We start from the raw sequence: 22,449 nt of genomic DNA, 5'->3' as shown, positions 1-22,449 counted from the left end.
TTCTGGTCGGGGTGCGAAGGGCGAATGGTTGGAGGGGGAGGGGCCTGAAAACCGTCGAACAGGAAGAGGCTCGCGACACTGTCATTGCGCTCAGTCTGTCGGTGCAGGCGGGCGAGAGTGAGGAGGTTGTGAGAGAGCTGGGGGTGGTGGGGGGCAGCAGAGGGGTGGGAGGGGGATATCTTATTTTTTAAAAAAGGCAAGTTTTTTTTCTTCTGTAGATTATATTTGTGGGGGCAGGGTGGGCGTTTAAAAAAAGTAGGTTGGGGGTGGGGTCGACGTAGGAACATATTTATTATAATGCAATAACCGACAATGTGAGCTAAGCCGGTCGAGGAGGACGGGAGAGAGAAAAAAAAAGCTGATGGTTCTAATTGGATTTTTCTGAGGCGAAAAAGTGGTACTGAAAAAGGCGGTGACTCGACATTTACGTCCCCTTTTTGTAATTGTATGTTTGTGTTTTTTAATATTTAGGAAGGAAACAGAAAAGGAAGGAGGGAGGGTGGGGGAGAATTCGTGCGGCCGTCACTCACGCTCGATGGGGGATTACGGGTTCGGTTTACTAGTGCAGACCAATAATACCAACAGTAAGGTAGCTTTTCCAGTCAGATACCACCAGACTCCTCACCACCACCATCACCATCATCACCAACAGCAGCAGAGCGCCTCCACTGCCGCCGGCTCGCCTTGGTTTTTTCCTGCCCCGGCTCCCCAGACCATGCAGGATGAGCTGCTGCTGTCGGAGAAATCCAAATCCCCACAGCAGCAGCAGCTCTCTCCCCGACTCGATCAAGCCGCTCCTCCTGATCTAGTCCTCCTACCCGACTCTCCCCAACCCGAAGAGGACAATACGAGCGGTGGCGGCGGCAGCAGCAGCAGCAAAGAGAAGCTGAGGATGGAGTCGCCCATCCTGCCGGCTTTCGACTATCACGATCCGCCGCCTCCTCCTCCTCCATCATCTTCCTCGTCGTCCTCATCGGGACTCGGAGGAGCGGGCACGGCGGGGACGCCCTCTCTCACCTCTTCTTCCTCTTCCTCCTCCTCCTCCTCCTCCACCTCCTCCTTGACCGGTTTCAGCAACTGGTCAGCAGCGATGACTCCTCCTACCGTCGGCGAGGACAACTTCTTTCACCAGGGAGTCCCTGCTCCCTCCGCCAACGGGGCTCTGCTCTTCCAAAACTTCCCTCACCACGTCAGCTCGGGCTTCGGGGGCAGCTTCTCTCCTCAGATGGCCCTGTCCCAGCACCACCATGCCCCCCACCACCCACACCACCATCACCATCACCCTCCTCCACCTCCACCCCCACCACCTCCACCACCTCCACCTCCTCACCAGCAGCCGCCCCAGCAACAGCAGCACAGGAGGTCACCTGCCAGCCCGCACCCCGCTCCGTTTCCGCACAGAAATGCTTTCAATCAGCTGCCTCACTTGGCCAACAGCATCAGTAAGCCCCCCTCCCCGTGGAACAGCTACCAAAGCCCGTCGCCCACGTCGTCCTCTTCGTCGTCTTGGAGCTCCGGTGGTGGGGTCGGTGTTTGGGGTGGAAGCCAAGGGAGAGATCACCGCCGAGGGATGACCGGTGGGATGGCAGGCCTCAGCTCCATCTCCCCAATGAAGAAGCCTTTCCCCGGCAACCACATCCCGGTGCACAAGTACTCGAGATCCAGCTCGGCTTTCCCACCAAAGTCTTGGGTGGAAGATAGTATGTTGAGGAGTGATAATATTTTACCGTTTCAGGTAAGCAGTTATTGGAGCCTAATGTATATCTCGATTCAGCTGCAGATTATTAAATGATCGTTGACGAAAGTATGTAAATATATTGTCAACAATGCGGCAACTTGTTGACAGTGGCGGATGAGTAGGTTTCAAATACAAAGGACTGTTTACAGAAAGCTTTAGTAAGAATCCCGAACGTCGTCTTTCATTTTAATTACAGTATCTATAAGTCAAGTAACCATGCTTTGAATTTCTTGCATTCTTCCTAGTCTTTCTTTGCTCTTCCAAATCTGAATTCAAACTGCGATAAAAGAGGCCTGGCGTTTTTTAGTATCGAATGCGTCTTTGATCGCGACCGTTTGCTGTCGGAAGTGTGCGATTCTTTTGCAATAAGAAGTTATTTTTCCTTAAATTTAGGAGACCAGTTCCATTTTGCTTTTTTTTCAAAAAAACTTATAATTAAGAATATTAGAATCTTTGATTCTTTAAATAGACAAATGCATTTCAAAAATGTCTACAAGGGGTGCAGATATTAAACTGTGTAAGGAAAGTGTTGGTTCAGTGCCCCGCATAGCTTTTTAAGTCAAAATAGATACTTTGCATTTTAACTCATAGCAATTTTTAAAAAAATAAACTCTTCGCTTAACATAATATCGATAGACAAAAAGATTTAGTATTTATACAATGTTTTCACATTTTAAACCTTATTACATTTGAACAGTTTTGATATTTTTACGCGAATTTGTTGGTATGTAGATTGGCGATGCACCTCAAAAATTACAATGATTAAGATTACTGAACAAAAACAGAAGTTGCTGGAAAAGCTCAGCAGGGCTTCCTGATGAAGGGTCGCCTGACCCGAAACGTTAATTCTGATTTTTTTTTTTCTTCGCAGACGCTGCCGGACCGGCTGAGCTTTTCCAGCAACTTCTGGTTTTGTTCCAGTTTTACAGCATCCACTGTTCTTTCGGTTTTTATTAAGATTGGCCTACCGGAGACGAATAAACTCAGCAATGTGTGTGAAGGCATGATTGGTTAAATGGATTAATCTGTTACGCAGACATTTGCATTCAGAGCAAACGGTGGTTCTTTTGAGCTTTTAAACATCACATTTAACAAATAGTTGAACCTCTGCAAAATATATAACAAAATAGGCTTGGAATTAATAACAAATCCACAGTGGACTGATGACGTTTTCAGCTGCTGGGTTGTGGTATGACGTCTTATTTTTGAAACCTGTACTATTAAAGCAAATTAAATATCCTATAGCAATTTCTACTTGGTATAGCAAAAATGATTACACTCTTGTTGACTTTGAGGAGATTAATAGTAGCTCTTAAGTATTATTTTGACTTGGGGATATGAAAATGAAGGATACTTCAACACTGTTCCTTTGTCAGGTGAAGTGAAGAAGTTCACTAAGGAGCAAGACTCTGAAAGCTTATAATTTCATATAAACCTGTTGGACTATAACCTGGTGTTGTGTGACTTCTGACTTCAAAATAATACACTGTTAATAGAATAATTTAATATCAGAATATTGACTGCCAATTTATTTTTTTACTGCCAATGGCTTAATTTGCTTTCAGAATTTTAAGTATCTTAATTCTGCAATGAGTCAATCATGGAGATGTACAGCATGGAAACAGACCCTTCGGTCCAACTCGTCTATGCCAACCAGATATCCTAAACTAATCTTGGCCCATTTGCCAGCATTTGGCCTGTATCCCTATTCCTATACCCATCCAGATGCCTTTTAAATGTTGTAATTGTACCAGCCTCCACTACTTCCTCTGGCAGTTATTTCCATACATGCACCCTCTGTGTAGAAAAAGTTGCCCCTTGGGTCCCTTTTACATCTTTCCCCTCTCATCTTAAATCTATGCTGTCTAGTTTCTGACACCCTACCCTGGGGAAAAGACCTTGACTGTTCACCGAATCCATGCCACTCTTGATCTTATAAACTTCTGTAAGGTCACCCCTCAGCCTCTGCTCCAGGAAAAATAGCCCCAGGCTATTCAACCTCTCCCTTTAGTTCAAATGTTCCAATGCGAGCAACATTCTTGTAAATCTTTTCTGAACTCTTTCAAGTTTCACAACACATTTCCTATGGCAGGGAAACCAGAATTGAACGCAGTATTCTAAAAGTGGCCTAACCAATGTCCTTACAAGCTGCAACATTATCACACAACTCCATACTTGGGGCACTGATCAATAAAGGCAAGTGTACCAAACGCCGCCTTCACTACCCTGTCTCCCTGCAATTTCACTTTCAAGGAACCTGCATTCCAAGGTCTATTTGTTCGGCAACACTTTTTTTTGAAAAACTTGCATTATAGTACATTATTTGCATTGAGTATATGAGGTCTCACCTGAACAATAAAGGGAGCATCATAGAGACCAAGTTGCATCATCACTCTGATAATGTTTGTTTTTATTTAATAAGCTTCCAATGCAGTTCTGTAAGTTTGCATTGATTGTTCAGTTGTTTCTTTGCGTTGCCTCACTAAGGGCTGTCTAAACATATAAGTTTTAGCAAAGGCATTTGATTTATGCATTCTCCCGTGGAAGTGCTGTGGAATGGGGCCATTTGAATGTTAGTTGAGTCTGTCAATTCAAGTAGTTTACCAAGGAAGAGCAGGACATTTTTTTTTTTTAAAAACAGAAATCAGTGTTTACCACCTCTTGAAGGCTTTGTCTCTTGCTGGGATCCAAAATTTTGTATAAATGATTAATCATGAGTCAGCAGGTTATTTGTTCGTGGAGGTTGTCACAGGTGAAAGTCCAATGCTTATGTTTGCAATATCACAACAGATGATGCTAGATAGAAATTAGTAAATTGCCAACTTGTTTTATTTAAATAAGATGTAGTCATCTCCTTAGTTTGAGCATTGAGTGTGTGTATTTTCTTTGGCCTGCTTGAGATCAGTTATGTATGTGAGGAATTGAGTCCAGAATTTTCTAGTTTATATGGCTTAGTTGATTTTATTCTGGTTTTATTTCTTGTGGCAGGAAGAATTTTACGTGGAGCATGACAGATTGTATTCGTTCTTTAAATGCCAAAGCTTAACTTGGTAAATAGGAAAGCACACGGATGTAATTAGGGTAAAATATGATTCAGAAAACAGTACTGCACATGCGTGACCTAAACTTTCGGGGGGGAAAAAAACAAAGCTTCTAGTTGAGCAAGTATTTTATAAGGGGCAAAAGCAGAAGTTGCTGGAAAAGCTCAGCAGGTCTGGCAGCATCTGAGAAGAAGAAAAATCAGTGTAATTGTGTCGGGTCTAGTGACCTTCCTCGGGAACATTAACTGATAACTGTTTTCTTCACAGAAGCTAACGTTCCTGAGAAAGGGTCACTAGACCTGAAACATTACTCTGATTTTTTTTTTTCTTCTCAGATGCTGCCAGACCTGCTGAGCTTTTCCAGCAACTTTTTGTTTTTGTTCCTGATTTACAGCATCTGCAGTTCTTTGGGTTTTTATTTTCTAAAAGGGGCAGTTTGTTGGATCAAGAAACCTTTTAACTGAGAAAAGTTGAATAAAGTAGCTTCAGATATTAATTCTTAGGTATTCAGTAATGGTACATAAGCCCCCTTCCTCCCACCCCCGCCCCAACCTGAAGTACTCAGGTAAAGAAACGTACATACTTGTACTAGAAAATAACAAGTCTTTGCCAATTTTATACTTGTCCTCAAACATTTGGAAATATTGGTCATTTAGCCTAGCAATGGTCTTGGGTGAAATGGGTCATCATTTTGCAGAACGTGTTTTTTTTTTTGATCAGAGGTCAGCATTCACCAGCAAGTTGTGCCTTACATATGATTGAAATTGTTTTGATGTTAGACATGCCTGAAGGTTATCTCCTAACTACCCTAAGAAGGAAATGAGGCTTTTCCTCTTAAGGGGTTTTAATGAATGATTCTGCAAAAATCTTTACTAGTTTTATTGTAAATTTAGCTGAGGAAGAAAGGTGAAAAAGCCATAATAGGAAAAAAAGAACTAGCTAGTCCATCACTAAGTAAATGAGCTCTGTTCTGACTCCCTTGATGCCTGCATTTAAGAATACTTGTAAGACTTACTGATGGCTGTAAACTTCAGCCATTTAACGAGGGGATTATAACTTCTAAAGACCATTGATACAGTGAGCAGAATGGCAATGTATATTTTAATGTATGAAAAAAATTTAGTAGAATGGCAAAGTGGATTTGAGTTTGAGTGCCTTTATGAACACAAAGATATTAATAAAATTTGTTCAAAGCCAGGCTTCTGCTAAATATAGTAAAATGTTTGATGTACTGTGTCATTGGAGATCCAACCAGATGTGGGCTCTTGTGTGAAAATTCTTATTCTTTGTACTGCATTCAATGCAGCCTCAAATCTGGTGTTCTTCAGAAATGAATTTCTAAGTTTACAGTGCTAGTGCATTATTTTCTGAAATGTAAAGTTACAGAATAAAATTACCCTGAATAGAGTGACTGAGACTTAGTCAGTTCTGTTGATCAGTCAGCAATGGTTTGAAAGATTGATCATGTATGAACAAGTCAGTTGAATGGTTTTCAAGTCATTACAAGAACTTTGGACAAGGTTGTATCTATAGGTATGAAGTTTTTGGATGTTGGGAAGAAATTCATTAAGATTCCTTCTCTGGAGTTATCAGCAAAAATTAGTGCATTGGATTTTTAGATAATCCTTTGACATGGGAGGTATGAGAAGGAGAATAGGATAAACTGTTCAGTTTCTGGCTGTTGTGACATCATTCTCCCCAGCAATTTATTTTGGACTTGCAACCTGTTCCACAATTTGTTAGATTCTACCTAGAGTTCTGCATTCAAATTTATTTTTTTGACACCAAATCTTTTGGAGAGGTACTGGCTTTGGAAGAAGTGGTCTGCATTGATTAGAATAACATATAATGTATAAAATTATATTGCAAAAATCTTGTTTCCTTGAATGAGTTTGAAGAGTGATCTAGACTGGTTTTTATATGGGTATTTGAGAATTTCTCTATGGGGAGAATCCACAATGTGAAGACATGATTGTAAAATTAGAGAGGTCATTTAGAAGTAAAGTTATGTATCACACTTCTCAATGGAGATTTAAACTTGCTATCCAAAAATGATATGCAAATTATTGAAACATAAGACTCAAAAACAATAGCTTTGTTAGGTTATGCAGCAAAAGCGGTTAAATTGTGTTCAGTACAGATCAGCTATAGTCCAATTCAGTGATGAAGTAGGTACAGGGCTAACAGGCTATCATCTGATACCATTTATCACTACAGAATATTTAATTTTACAACAGTTGGATTAAAGTTATCCACTCCATTATTTATTTGAGACAAATAGTTTGCCAGGGTGAAAACAGCAAAGGGGTTTCTGCTTCATATTTGATTTTGCAATTCACAAGCTGAAATTGGAATAGACACTGGAGGTATTACTAGTGCTGCATTAGTCAGCCTTCATTCTGAAATTTATTCTAGTTTTTTATTCATTCCTTGGATGGAGGCATTGCTGGCTAGGCCAGCATTTACTTCTCATCCCTAATTCTCCAAAGGGCAGTTAAGAGTAACCACATTGCTGTAGGTCTAGAGTCACGTGTAGGTCACAGCACGTGAGGATGGCAGTTTCTTTTGCTAGAGGTCATTAGTTAACTGGATGGGTTTCTCCAACAATTGAAAATGGTTTCATGGTCATCATTAGACTCTGGATTCCTATTTTTTTTTTCTTTAAATTGAATTCAAATTCCACCATCTGCTGTGGAAGGATTCAAACCTGGTCCCCCAGAACGTTACCAGGGTCTCTGGATTAGCAGTCCAGCGATTAATGCCACTACGGATTGAGAATCTCAGTGAATCATAAACCTACATTTTAAGACATCTGTCACAAATAGGTAGTGCTTTCATTAAGTTATAGTAGTTTATATGAAGTAGGACAGTTGTCAGTAAGCTAAAATAAATTGTGCCACATAATTTAACCAAAAATAAAGCTCAAAGTTTTATCTAAATTTTTAAATAATTTTTGTGGGATGTGGACTTCGTTGCCTAACCAACATTTATTGCCCATTGCTAGTCGCCCTTGAGAAGATGATGGTAACCTGCCTTCTTGAACTGCTGCAGTTCACCTGGCGTGGTCCATAATGCCGTTAGGGAAGGAATTCCAGGTTTTTGACCCAGTAACAGTGAAGGAACAGTGATATTTCCAAGTCAGGATGGTGTGGCTTGGAGGGGAACTTGCAGGTGGTGATGTTACCATGTATCTGCTGCCCTTGGCCTTCTAGATGGAAGTGCTCGTGGATTTGGAAGGTGCTGTCTGAGGATCTTTGAATTTCTGCAGTGCATCTGGAGATAGTAGTAGCAGTGTGCACTAAGCATCAGTGGTTGGGGGAGTGGATGTTTGTGGAGGTGTGCCAATCGAGCAGGCTACTTTGTCCTGGATAGCGTTGAGCTTCTTGCATTGTGGCAGTTGCCCTCATCCAGGCAAGTGGGGGTATTCCATCACACTCCTGAATTGTGCCTTTGGATGAGCTTTGGGGAGTCAGGTGTTATTGCAATATTCATAGAGTCAGAGTCATAGTCATAGATGAATGCAACATGGAGACAGGCCCTTTGACCCAAAAAGGTCCATACTGACCATGGTGCCCACTCAGCTAGTTCCAGTTGCCCACATTTGGTTCATATCCCTCTCGACCCTTCTCATTCATGTACCTATCCAAATGTTTAAATGTTGCTATTGTACCTGCCTCAACCACTTTCTCGGGCAGCCCATTCCGTATACACGCCAGTCTGTGCCTGAAGAAGTTGCCCCTCAGGTGGTTCTTAAGTCTATCCCCTCTCACCTTAAACCTGTGCCCTCTAGTTTTCAATTCCCCATCCATGGGTAAAAGACTATATGCAGTCATCCTAACTATGCCCCTCATGATTTTATACACCTCAATAAGGTCACCCCTCATTTTCCTACTTTGCAAAGAATAAAGTCCTATCCTGGCCAATCTCTCCTTATAACTCAGAGCTACTAGTCCTGGCAACATCCTTTGTAAATCTTCTTTGCACACTTTCCCATTTCACTGTGTCTTTCCTATAACAGTGTGACCAAAACTGTACACAATACTCCAAGTGTGGCCTCACCAACGTCTTTTGCAACTGTAACATAACGTTCCAACTCCTATATTCACTGCCTTGACCGATGAAGGCCAGCATGCTAAATGCCTTCTTCACCACCCTGTCCGCCTGTGACGCCAGTTTCGATGAACTACGTACTTGTACTCTAGGTCCCTCTGTTCCGTAACCCGCCTCAGGACCTTACCATTTACTGTATATGTCCTACCTGGATTTGGTTTCCAAAGTGCAACACCTCACACTTATCTGCATTGAATTGCATTTGCCAATCCTCAGTCCTGCTGTAGTGTTAAAGTCTTGGATGGAGATAAATTTGCTAAATGTGTTCAGGAAGAATTTCTCATGCCGTATGTAGACCATCCTACTAGAGGAGGGGAAAGACTTCACCTCCTGTTGGGAAATAAGGTAGGACAAGTGACAGAAGTGTTAGTGGGAGAGCACTTTGGGACCAGTGACCATAATTTCATTTGTTTTAAAGTAGCTATGGAAAAGGATAGGTCTGACCCACCAGTTAAAGTTCTAAATTAGGGCAAGGCCAATTTTGATGGTCTTAGACAGGAACTTTCAAAAGTCGTTTGGGGATGTTGCTGTTCACAGGCAAAGTGACATGTAGTAAGTGGGAGGCTTTCAAAATTCAATTAATGAGGGTTCAGGGCTAGCATGTTCCTGGTAGTGAAATGCTGGCAGGAGTAGGGAACCTTGGATGATGAGAATTATTGAGGCCCTGGTCAAGAGAAAGGAGGAGGCATATGACGTGTATAGGCAGCTGGAATCCAGTGAATTCCTTGAGTACAGAGGGTGTCGGAGTACACTTGAGAGAAATCAGGAGGACTAAAAGGCAATGAGAGATGGCTTTGGCAGATAAGGTAAAGGAGAATCCACAGATTCTACAAGTACATGAAGGGCAAAGAGTGACTGGGGAGAGAAGAGGGCCTCTTAAAGGTCAACAAGGTTGTCTGTGTGCAGAGCCACAAGTAATGGATGAGATCCTAAATGAATGTTTCTTGTCGGTCTTTGCCGTTGAGAAAGGCATGGATGTTAAGGAATTTGGAACTAAACAGCGATGTCTTAAAGAGAGTCCATGTTACAGAAGAGGTGCTAGAAGTCTTAAAACACGGTGAGGTAGATAAATCCCCGAGACTTGATGAAGTATATCCCAGGATTTTGTGGGAGGCTAGGGAGGAAATTGTGGGGCTCCTAGCAGAGATGTTTGTATCATCGACAGCCATGAGTGAAGTGACTGGTGATTGGATGGTGGCTAATGATGTGCCATTATTTAAGAAAGCCACTAGAGATATTAGGCAAAATGGATTGAAGATGCCAGGCATTTCCCAGAAGCCTAAGTTGTGAGAGCGGCTTCTGAGAGACAGGATCTACAGATGTTTGGAGAGGCAAAGACTCATTGGGCTAGTTAGCATGGCTTTATGCATGGGAAGTTCTCATGAATTTTGCTGAGTTTTATTGAAGGGTTACCAAGAAGGCAGAAGGACAGTGCAGTAGACATCTGCGTGGACTTAGTAAGGTCTTTGGCAAGATACTACATGGAAGGTTGTTGAGTAAGGTTAAATCTCATGGGATCCAGGGAGAGCTATTCAATTGGATACACAATTGGCTTGATGGTAGAAGACAGAGGGTGGTGCTAGAGGGTCATTTTTCAGACTGGAGGCCTGTGACCAGGAGTGTGCCATAAGGATTGGTAGTGGGTACATTCGTATTCACCATTTAAGTGAATGATTTGGATGAGAATTTAGGAGATATGGTTAGTAAGTTTGCGGATGACACCAAGATTGGTGGTATAGTGGACAGTGAAGAAGGTTATTTGGGAATGCAATGAGATCTTGATCAACTGGGCCAGTGGGCTGAGAAAAAGCAGGTGGAGTTTAATTTGGATAAATGTAAGGTATGCATTTTGGTGGGTCGAGCCAGGGCAAGAATTAAACAGTCAACGGTAGGGTCCTGGGGGGTGTGAAAGAACAGAGATCTAGAAGTACAAGATCTTAGCTATTTGAAAGTGTAGTCATAAGTAAACAGGATGGTGAAGAAGGCTTTTGGCATGCTTGCTTTCATCAGTCAGACCACTGAATATAGGTGTTGGGATGAATTGTTGCAGCTGTACAAGACAGAGGGGCTACATTTGGAGTACTGCGTACAGTTCTGGTCGCCCTACTATAGAAAGCATATTATTAAACTAGAAAGAATGCAGAAAAAGATTTACCTTCCCTGGACTGGAAGGTTTGTGTTCTAAGGAGAGGTTTCTTAGATTAGGACTTCTTTCCCTTGAGTGTAGGAGATTGAGGTGACCTAACAGAGATCTATAAAATCTTAGCACTGAGGGCATCAGTTTAAAGTGAGAGGGGAGAGATACGAAAGAGTCCCACCCCCCCACGCATGCACACGCACACAGTGGTGAATGTCTGGAATGGGGGCTGACAGGGTTAGTGGTGGAAGCAAGTACAGTTTCATTATTTAAGAAACATTTAGACATGAGGTGGGATAAGTACAGAGGGATATGGACCAAACGCAGGTAAATGGAACTAGTTTAACTGTGAAAACTGGGCGGCACGGCCATGTTGGGCTGAACGGCCCGTTTCCATGCTGTAGACCTCTATAACCACTATCTATGTGGGTGTTGACTTTGACATTTCAGTGAAGGTTCAATAGAAGTGTATCCGAAGTGAGAGTGCTAAAGACTCAATATACTTTTAAAATTTGGTTTAAAAGGAGACTCAAGTTTTGGACTAAATAACAACAAAAGAATTTTTTCTTGGTAAATTAGTGTTGTGATGTACGATAACAAGGTGTAGAGCTGGATGAACACAGCAGGCCAAGCAGCATCAGAGGAGCAGGAAAGCTGACGTTTCGGGCCTAGACCCTTCTTCAGAAATGGGGGAGGGGAAAGGGGTTCTGAAATAAATAGGGAGAGAGGGGGAGGAGGATAGAAGATGGATAAAAGAGCAGATAGGTGGAGAGGAGACAGACAGGTCAAAGATGCGGGGATGGAGTCAGTAAAGGTGAGTGTAGGTGGAGAGTTAGGGAGGGGATAGGTCAGTCCAGGGAGGACGGACAGGTCAAGGGGGCGGGATGAGGCTAGTAGGTAGGAGATGGGGGTGGGGCTTGAGGTGGGAGGAGGGGATCGGTGGGAGGAAGGAGGATTCTCTGGAAAAGCAAAAGTTAAATTCTTTTCCCTGGAGGATTATGAGAATGTAGAATCCTTTCACCATGGACACACTATGATGCAAATTTGAAGGATTTTGGATAAGTATTTGGAATGGAAAATTGTAGCTGATACAGAAAGAAAAATGTGATTAAAACAGATACATTACCATTTGGTAGAATTCTAACAGCCATGGTCTTAACGGTGTCCTTAAGTGCCATATTTTCTTTGATCCTCTGCTAGCAGTCCAACAAAAATAATGACCTGAGTGGCAATGCATCTGACCAACACATGAAATGATTCAAAGTTATGACGGGCTCAAAGCATCCTGAGAGTTTGTAGTCTCCAGTGTTGTCAATGTGGAAGAAATAAAAAATTGCATGGAGCACAACATCATGAATTCTCAAACATATTGCATCATATCTCATTCAGCTATTTGCTCAAAAAATTTACATTTTTTGTTTTTGCATCAATTTTGTATCAATTGATGCAATCTTGCATCATATACTTCTTATTGGTTGAGTAATGAGTTCTGTCAATAGGTGCAAATGTTATCATTAAAACATGTAGCTTTTATTAACTGGAGAGCAATTCTCAGGTTGTTCCTTTATTAGAAATGTCAACCATAGTTTGGTATAGTCGCACTCTTCTCACTTGAGTGAGAAGATTGTTAGTTCGATCCAGAGAGTTGAGCACAAAATGTAGGCTGCCAAACTGTTGTAGTGCTGAGAGAATGCAAGTTTGAAGTATCATCTTTTAGATCAGATGTTGAAGCAGGCCAGGCTTTGGTTTCAAGTGGTCTTAAAAAATATTCTGATGCTATATTTTAGAGTGTAAGAGCAAAAGACATAGTCCATTAAAATCTTTCAACCACACTGAAAAAGAAAAGGGAAAAGTCCTGCCCAGTAGTTGAATGACTTTTTTTTAAAAAGCGTTCATCTGCTCGTTACTACATTGCCATTTGTAGGATCTTGCTATGATCAAAATTAGTTGTGAATTTTTTATAGCTGTCACTGCACTTCAAAGGTACTGCTGGGCACAATGGGACATCATCACTTCATGAAATGCAGTACAAAAATGCAAGTTCTTGAGGTTGGTTGGCTCGCCGAGCTGGTTTGTTGTTCCGCAGCTGTTTCGTTACCGTGCTTAGTAACATTCTCAGTGCAGCCTCTGATGAAGCATCGGTGGGTTTTCCCACCTGGCTTTTAAACTCTGGGGTCTGTTGCGATCGATTGCCTCACTTCTGGGTTTCCTCCGTAGTGGAATGTATATGGGGTCGAGTTCAATGTGTTTATTAATAGCCTGCTTCGTGGAGTGCCATGCTTCCAGGAATTCTCGTGCTTGTCTCTGCCTAGCCTGTCCCAGGATCTTGGTATTGACCCAGTCGAAGTCGTGGTTCTCCTTGTCCATGTGGATTGAGATGAGTGAATATTGGTCGTGTCTTTTTGTAGCCAGTTGGTGTTCATGTACTCTTGTTGTTAGATTCCTTCCTGTTTGTCCGATGTAGTGTTTCTCGCAGTCTCTGCAGGGGATCTTGTAGATGACATTGGTCCTGTCCATGGCGGGGAGTGGGTCTTTAGTTCGGGTGAGCACTTGTCGTAGGGTTGATGTGGGCTTGTGTGCCACTCTGATGTCCAGCGGTCAAAGAAGTCTTGTGGTGAGTTCTGACGTGTTCCTGATGTAGGGTAGTGTGATGAGTGTGTCGGGGCGTGTAGAATCTTTCTGATGCTGTTCCTGTAGGCATCTCCTGACCCAGTTCTTTGGATTCCATCATCCTTGAACACTTGGAAGAGGTATTCCTCCTCCTCTTGGCGTAGTTCCATGTTGGTGCAGTGTGTTGTTGCCCTTTTAAATGGTGTTCGCACGCAGCTTCGTTTGTATGTGCTGGGATAGTTACTATTGAAGTTCAATACCTGGTCTGTGTGTGTGGCTTTTCGGTGTACTTTCGTTTGCAGTTCTCCATTTGTCTTGCGCTCTACCATGATGTCCAGGAATGGGAGTTGTTTGTTCTTCTCCTCCTCTCTGGTGAATTTTATTCCGGTGAGGGTGTTGTTTGAGTTTGTGTGTCTCTTCTAATTTGGTCTGTTTAATGATGACAAAGGTGTCGTCTACGTAGCGTATCCATAGTTTAGGTTGGATTTGCGGAAGGGCAGTCCTTTCCAGTCTTTGCATCACTGCTTCTGCTAGGAGTCTGGAGATAGGCGATCCCGTGGGTGTCCCGTTGATTTGCTCGTATGTTTGGCCGTTGAAGGTGAAGTGGGTGGTCAGGCATAGGTCCAGTAGTTTAAGCATGTTGTCCTTGGAGATGGTTTCACTGGGGTCGTGTTCTTGTTCAAGTAGTGTTGTCATTGTTTCCCTTGCTAGTGGTACGTCTGTTGACGTGCATAGGGTGGTGACATCAAACGATATCATGGTGTCTTCGTCCTCTATCTTTGTCTTTGGAGTTGAGGAATTCTTGGGGTGAGTGGATGGAGTGGGGTGATTTGTTGACTAGGTGCTTGAGTCTTCTTTGTAGTTCTCTGGCTAATCTGTGCGATGGGGTGCCTGGTAGGGAGACTATGGGTCTGAGGGGGACTTCCAGCTTGTGCACTTTAGGGAGGCCGTAGAATCGGGGTGTGTTGTTTCCTTCGAGTTTCATTCTGAAGTCTGCTTTGTTGATCTGTCCTGTTTGTTTAAGTCTTTGCAGCGAGTTTAGGATTTTGTTGCCTTGTTGTGGTGTCGGGTCAGTTTGTGTCCAGTGTCCATCAAAGACATAAAGATAGAGGACGAAGAGACCATGATATCGTTTGATGTCACCGCCCTATTCACGTCAATAGACGTACCACTAGCAAGGGAAACAATGACAACACTACTTGAACAAGAACACGACCCCAGTGAAACCATCTCCAAGGACAACATGCTTAAACTATTGGACCTATGCCTGACCACCCACTTCACCTTCAACGGCCAAACATACGAGCAAATCAACGGGACACCCACGGGATCGCCTATCTCCGGACTCCTAGCAGAAGCAGTGATGCAAAGACTGGAAAGGACTGCCCTTCCGCAAATCCAACCTAAACTATGGATACGCTACGTAGACGACACCTTTGTCGTCATTAAACAGACCAAATTAGAAGAGACACACAAACTCAAACAACACCCTCACCGGAATAAAATTCACCAGAGAGGAGGAGAAGAACAAACAACTCCCATTCCTGGACATCATGGTAGAGCGCAAGACAAATGGAGAACTGCAAACGAAAGTACACCGAAAAGCCCCACACACAGACCAGGTATTGAACTTCAATAGTAACTATCCCAGCACATACAAACGAAGCTGCGTGCGAACACCATTTAAAAGGGCAACAACACACTGCACCAACATGGAACTACGCCAAGAGGAGGAGGAATACCTCTTCCAAGTGTTCAAGGATGATGGAATCCAAAGAACTGGGTCAGGAGATGCCTACAGGAACAGCATCAGAAAGATTCTACACGCCCCGACACACTCATCACACTACCCTACATCAGGAACACGTCAGAACTCACCACAAGACTTCTTTGACCGCTGGACATCAGAGTGGCACACAAGCCCACATCAACCCTACGACAAGTGCTCACCCGAACTAATGACCCACTCCCCGCCATGGACAGGACCAATGACATCTACAAGATCCCCTGCAGAGACTACGGGAAACACTACTTCGGACAAACAGGAAGGAAACTAACAACAAGAGTACGTGAACACCAACTGGCTACAAAAAGACACAACCAGTACTCCCTCCTCTCAATCCACATGGACAAGGAGAACCACGACTTCGACTGGGACAACACCAAGATCCTGGAACAGGCTAGGCAGAGACAAGCACGAGAATTCCTGGAAGCATGGCACTCCACGAAGCAGGCTATTAATAAACACATTGAGCTCGACTCCATATACATTCCACTACGGAGGAAACCTGGAAGTGAGGCAATCGATCGCAACAGACCCCAGAGTTTAAAAGCCAGGTGGGAAAACCCACCGACGCTTCATCAGAGGCTGCACTGAGGATGTTACCAAGCACGGTAACGAAACGTCTGTGGAACAACAAACCAGCTCGGCGAGCCAACCAACCTCAACACCCACAACCCGAGCTACAAATCTACTCCAAAACCTTAGAATGCAAGTTCTTTAAATTTTACTTGAGTTCCTACCAATTTGGAGATTATTCTTATCTCTTGATTGATAAAAGTTCTGTGCTACTATGCCTACACAGTAAAAGTTATGTAACCAAAGTCTGGTTATGCTCTGAATATCTGAAAGGGTTTGTCCATTTTTCTATTTTCATTTTCAGAAAGTTGCTCTTTCAAAATGTTGGTACAATGATCCAGATAGACTCCTATGCTGTATCTTTCTGTGATTTACTTTGGGCACAAAGCACTCTTAGTTGTTTGATAGAGACCATGAAAATTCTGGAAAAAAAACAGTCAAAGCATTTCATCTTCCACTTGTCAGATCAATTTACAAAAATACTAATTTGGAGCAAGTACCAACATTTATGCTGGTAAGAGGAGAATGCTGATTGGCAAGTGCACTCCTGTAGAAGTGTTGCTATGGCAAACGCACCAATGAATGACAGTTAACTGCTAGACTTTGTTTAACTTTTAAACCAGGCAGGTTGACTCTGAGGACATTTTATTGTGGCACACTTGCATTCACTGTAAGCTACTTCAAGATTCTCCTGCTTGCTGCCAGATTCAAGCTGATCTTTGGAAAAGGGAAGTTTATACCACAAGGATCATTGGATCTTTGTGGGTGACTTTCTCCAAAGTCTGCAACAATGCCATAATTTGTAACAAACTGCAAAATCTAAGCCGTGATGTTTACTTGTATATTAAATTATAGCATTTTAAAGTTGCAGTTAGAGTTAAATAACTTGTCCGCTATGGTCTGAGGAAAACATGTTGCTACACCTGTTCAGGTTCATTGTTAACTGATTTATTAGGGTAATACTGTGACCAGTCTGGTTTAAAACTTCAGCTGTTGATCATCATTCACGAGTGTATTCTCCATGGCATTGCCTTTACCAATCAAAGCCCACTTGCCAATCAATTAGCATTCTCCTCTCATTGAGCATAAATGTTTTTTTTTTTCCCCTTAAATTGGTCATCTTATGAATTGCCCTTATGATGAATACATGACAAAACTTTGACAACTTGTCTTTCATCCAGAAAAAAAAAACTCTCTCCAAACTTCCATTCTAAGCATCTAGACTGATTTTTATTTGAAGTTCCCACAGATTGCTACATGAACATGACACAGCAAATATATAACATGTAGCAATGCTATTTCACTAGATAAATCGCAAGCAATTTAAGAATCTCCCAGGTTCCATACTTTATAGATAAGAGTTCACCAAAACTTTTCTAATTCCAAAACTAATGGAATCAAATGACGATTGGTATGATTTCTTGAGTTAATCAGATATTACTGCACTGTATCTTATGGTTGATTATGGAAACAGAACCCTCAAGTCCGTTGCTCTTGTAGTGAAAAGTTAAAAATTTAATTGCAGTTTGTGGTAAAATTGCTACAACAATGAATTATTGAAAATAAAATGTTTGAAAAAGATGCAAATGGAAGAAATCTGACTTTCCTACAGCTGTTTAAACTTGTGCTGGAACAAATAGATTTCAACATTTCATTGATTACTTTTAGGCTTAAATCAAAGTTGTGTGTGATAATTTAACCAAAAATGGGTCCCGAAGGCCAAGTTGAGTCACTTAAAGTTGATAAAGAAGAATTGTGCTGGTGGGTGGTAAGTTTAAATTTACACCAAAGATCAATGATATTGCTTGTCTTTTGGTGAAACTAGTCTTCATAATTAGAAAAGGAAGAACTTGAATGGCGGCATTTATGTCCTTAAGTTCCAGAATATTCTAAACTAATGAAGTGATGTCAAGTTGTCATGTAGGTGGTTTATCAGGTGCTAAGTGAAGGTCTACTTGAAGTGACCAGTACTTAAAGCCTTCAGAGCACCTTCTGTTTACTTCCAATTACTCGCGTAATCCTGGATAATACCAATAATGCAGGATATGCAGATAAATTTGATATTCTTAATTATAAAGTATGCTATATACCCTCAGTATGATATAAGCAAATTCCAGTTATTCAGTTTTTAAAATTTGCTTCATATTTCACCTTGTATCTTAAACCCATTATTCTATCCTATCATTAATTTTGCCCTTAAAATTTGAGTAAAAGATGATCAAAGCTTTAAGCTGTCTGAAAATCCTTCAAGCAGCTTATTCTTCTTGACATCTCTTTGACTGGAGATTCTGTTGATTTGGAACCAGTTTTAAACTTCCCTTTGGAAAAGGGAAATTCATACCACACGGATCATTGGATCTTTGTGGGCAGCTTTCTCCATGGTCAGTAACAGTGCCATAATTTGTAACTAACGGCAAAAGTTAAGCCACGATGTTTACTTGTTTATCTAATCATAGCATTTTTAAACTGTAATTAGAGTTAATAACTTTGCTCCTAAGTATTTTCATGTATGAATTTGCTACTGAAATAATATTGAAGTGACTCGGAATCTGAAGTTGAGTGAATGCAATTTTGAACAGTGTGGTCTTGCAAACAAAACTTCACTTTTTTCATTTAAAGTTGCTTATTTATTTAAAACCACCATGATTTAAATTAACATTTTACAATACTAAGCTTATTTTAATATTGACTTTCTGTTGGGAACTGATTTGTTGCGAAACATCATTATGAATTGCTGAATATCTAAAGTTGTACATTTACTGTTGAATTGCATATAATACTAGTTGTATGGTAGTTAATGTGTTGTATAGGTTTTGCACCTCGAGGCGTGCATAAGAATGTTTAGATTCTCCTACAAGAACTCTTGCATTTGAGGTTTGCATACCTAAAACACAAGTACTGGTTCTATGCTGTCAATGCATTATTTTAAATTCCACATTCGCCTACCGTCACCTTGTGTGGCAGTGGGTGGAGTACTGAATAAAGGAAATGAATTGTATGCAAAACTATGCCTTTCTTAAAACAAGTACTATGTTTTGCCTTGATGTGTAAAATCATCTTAAATTAAATTTCTAACAATATTAATAGGTCTGTAAGCAGTTCTGAAACACTCTTAAATTACAAATTTCAATTTTTGAAAATTTCTAATCCATCTCTTCGAGGTTGTGGAATTTATTTGAGCTAGAATAGTTGAATGCTGCATCTTTAACCTTGTGTTTATACACAAGTTTGTATAATTCTTCTGCTACTGACGAGCGTAAAGTATCCCAAACCCATGACGAATAAAACTAACGTAAGATACAAAATACCATGCAAGGACTGGAAAAACATTTACATAGGCCAAACTGGAAGAAAACTGACAATAAGAGACCAATTCTCCCTGGTCTCAATACACACGGACAAAGAAGGACACAAATTCAATTATGGATGTGTTGTCTTAAGAGCACAAACCAAACAGACGTGCTATGGAATTCCTGGAGGCCTGGCACTCCAACCAGAACTCCATCAACAAACACACTAACCTGGACCCAATATACAAACCACTGAAAAACAGAACCAGAAGTGATGCCAACCACCCCAGCAAACTGAGGCATATAAATAGCAAGCGGAACAGAACACAACGCTTTACCAGAGGCGCACTGTTGATGTTACCTAGCAGGGTGACGAAATATCTGCAAACAAACACACTGGCTTGGCAAGCAAGGCTACAACCTCGGCTACAACCCAAGGTACAAAACTTCTCAAAACTTTTAATTCTTCAACCCCTTGATCAACAGCTATCATTTTGCAAAGGAAGGGAATTAAGAAAACTGTTTCCACTGGTGAATTTTTGTTCAAGTTGAAATTTCAGGGAAGAGAGAAACTGTTAGGCAAACTGAATCTGTTGAGGATTGTTATGATTTAAATTATCATTTTTTCATTTTAAGGTTTCTTGTTTAGTTTTGTTTACAAGACCAGACTCTTCAAAACTGTATTAGCTTAACCTCTTGACATTTGAGTCACTTTAATACAATTTCAACAGTAAATGCATTTCCCTAATGCATTTGTTTCAAACAAATATACTTAATGTCATTGTTAGACTTTTTTAACCTGCATTTTTAATTGCATATAACGTGTCTTTCTCACCTAAGTGTTGCTTCTTTTTGAAGATACTGTTTTCTGTTTAGTTGAGGTATGGTGGTTATCCTCCAGTGCCTTGCTGAAGTAGCCATCAACATTGATCTGGAATGTAACCTGAAATGTGTTCTTAACCTATATGTTTTAATGTTGTATTCTGCTATCTCTTTGCCTTTTAGGCCATTGAGGAGCTCACTAATGGCAACTAACTATGTTGAAAACTTTTGGAATTGGTCTGTATTATCCTCATCAAAACATTCTTTGGCATTGATCTTTACAACCAGTTTGAGTTCTTTCTGGTTGGAGAGTTGTTAGTCAAGACAGCATTCTTCCTTATGATTCGTGGTGACATTGAAAATGGGTTCCGTTAGGCTACTTACCATTCTTGTTCGTAACGCTACTTAATGAATAAAAGCTATTCACTTGTTTCAATGTTTTACTTGATTCATGACCTCTCATGCTAGTACACCTTGTAACTACACTTGCGCCTCTTCCCATATTGAAAATGCTTATTAGGAAGAAGGTGGATAATGAGAATAACAGCAGTAATCATATTGGTTTCCAGGCAAACATTGTTTTTTCTTCAGAGCTGGCCTCAAGTGTTTACATTTCCTTTTAGATGTGAACATGAATCTTTCTTCCTTTATCAATGATGCTAATAAGGTGCTGGTCATATTTCTTTGTACAGTCTGTTAGTAAATGCAGCTGTCTACTGACAGTAACCTCCCTATTAAAGGTTGGCACTGTTTTTGGAGTTCTACTGGTGATACATGATTCTACTATTAATCATGGTTCATGATGGGAGAATACCAGTTCAGAAGTTCTGTGCAGATAACTTTAATGAAACATGTTGTCGTGGATATTCCCAAGATTTTTGACTGAATCTGGCTCTGATTTTCTGCTTATTGTATGGTAGTTGACCAAGGTGGTGTTCAAGCTGTTTGATTTATCGCCAATTATTTGTTTTACTGGAATTCATGGTACATTCTCGAGTTCTTAGTTTATGGATTCCCCAGAGTTCTGTCCCTTCACACCATTGCGATGCTTCTTTTGTAAAGATGTCCTTGCCTATGTATCATCAAAACATAACCAGTTTTGCTGGTGGGTCATATGATTTAATTTGGACTGTATACACTGCTTTCAATCTTCAGTCCTATTAAAGTGCAGCAGTTGAATAACTCCCTTCAACAATGCACTTTTTCACCTCCAAACTTGCACATTTAACAACGGATTTTTTTTTTGTGAGAGCCATGCTGTTGATGTTTCATTTATGAACTCTTTGCCTTTGTATGCCCTGTAACTTTTGCATGTCACCCCTACATCTCCTTCACTAAATTTTGTGCCAATAAATTTGATCATTATTCACTCAAGTTGAAAAGTTTAAAAATTACTCTTGCTCAAGAGTTAAAAGGTCATGTTTCTCAACTTTTCTCTCTCCTTTCTTCTCAGCTTAGATGTTGTAATATGGTTCCTTAGTTTAGCTTTGTGTTGAGTTTGACTAATTGCTGTATCTTAATCCAAGTTTTTTTCCTCTAGACCTCCATTCTGGAACTCTTAGTTCCCTTAGTTTTCTAAATCTGCTCTCTCTCTTTGAGCCACCGTACCGCCCTTTAATGGTTAGCACTGCTACCTCACAGCGCTAGGGACTTGGGTTTGATCCCAACTTCTGGTGACTGTCTATGTGGAGTATGCATGTTCTCCCTGTGTCTGTGTCGGTTTCCTCCCACAGTCCAAAGATGTGCAGGCTAAATGGATTGGCCATGCTAAATTGCTTGTAGTGTTCAAGGATATGTAGATTAGGTGGGTTATAGGGGGATGGGTCTGGGTGGGATGCTCTGAGGGTTGGTGTGGACTTGTTGGGCCAAAGGGCCTGTTTCCACACTGTAGGGATTCTATGATTGATTTTTCTGTATTTACAAGGTCAGATCAGGCAAGGGTCCCCACATGATTAATGTCATCCATGAGGATGAATGTGCTGGCTCCCCTTGTTTGTACACCTGCTCCCTTGGTCACAAAGTTAAAGATACCCCTCCATTATGGATGCTTTTCTCCCAGTCCAAAATGAATTTTAGAAGGAACTAATAAGCAGGTTTTCTTGTCCTCACAAAAACTAAACTTATTAATAAGTAAACATGAGAAGAAATAGTAACACAGCACATTTAATACAGATTAAGAATAAGTGAGTCTAAAAATATTTTTTAAATGCTACAGGCCAGTCTGAGTTTGTGAAGAATGAATTGTTGGAAGAACATTGTGTTTTGGTTGTTACTGGTAACATTGACGTTAGTAATAGATAAATTTCAAGGTACTTGGTTTTGCAGATCAAACGAAATTCTTT

The 22,449-nt window shown here is 41.1% G+C and overlaps 1 protein-coding gene across 3 annotated transcripts in view; it reads left to right on the top strand.

The window, feature by feature from the left end:
• Window positions 1-250: 250 nt before the first annotated feature.
• The window catches only part of cpeb4b (cytoplasmic polyadenylation element binding protein 4b), an 82,957-nt gene continuing 60,758 nt past the window's right edge, over window positions 251-22,449 (top strand). For 2 of the 3 annotated variants that reach the window (XM_048603728.1, XM_048603727.1), the window contains exon 1: window positions 252-1,735. In XM_048603728.1, coding sequence (XP_048459685.1) covers window positions 536-1,735 — 1,200 coding nt within the window. In that variant the 5' untranslated portion in view covers window positions 252-535. Of the gene's footprint in view, window positions 1,736-22,449 lie in introns of all 3 variants that reach the window. The other variant, XM_048603726.1, reaches the window with a different exon arrangement.

Source organism: Rhincodon typus, chromosome 12 (genome assembly GCF_021869965.1).
Source record: "Rhincodon typus isolate 14 chromosome 12, sRhiTyp1.1, whole genome shotgun sequence".
Taxonomy (NCBI): Eukaryota; Metazoa; Chordata; class Chondrichthyes; order Orectolobiformes; family Rhincodontidae; genus Rhincodon; species Rhincodon typus.
The sequence above is the reverse complement of the archived record's forward strand: the minus strand, read 5'-3'. Positions and strand labels throughout refer to the sequence as shown.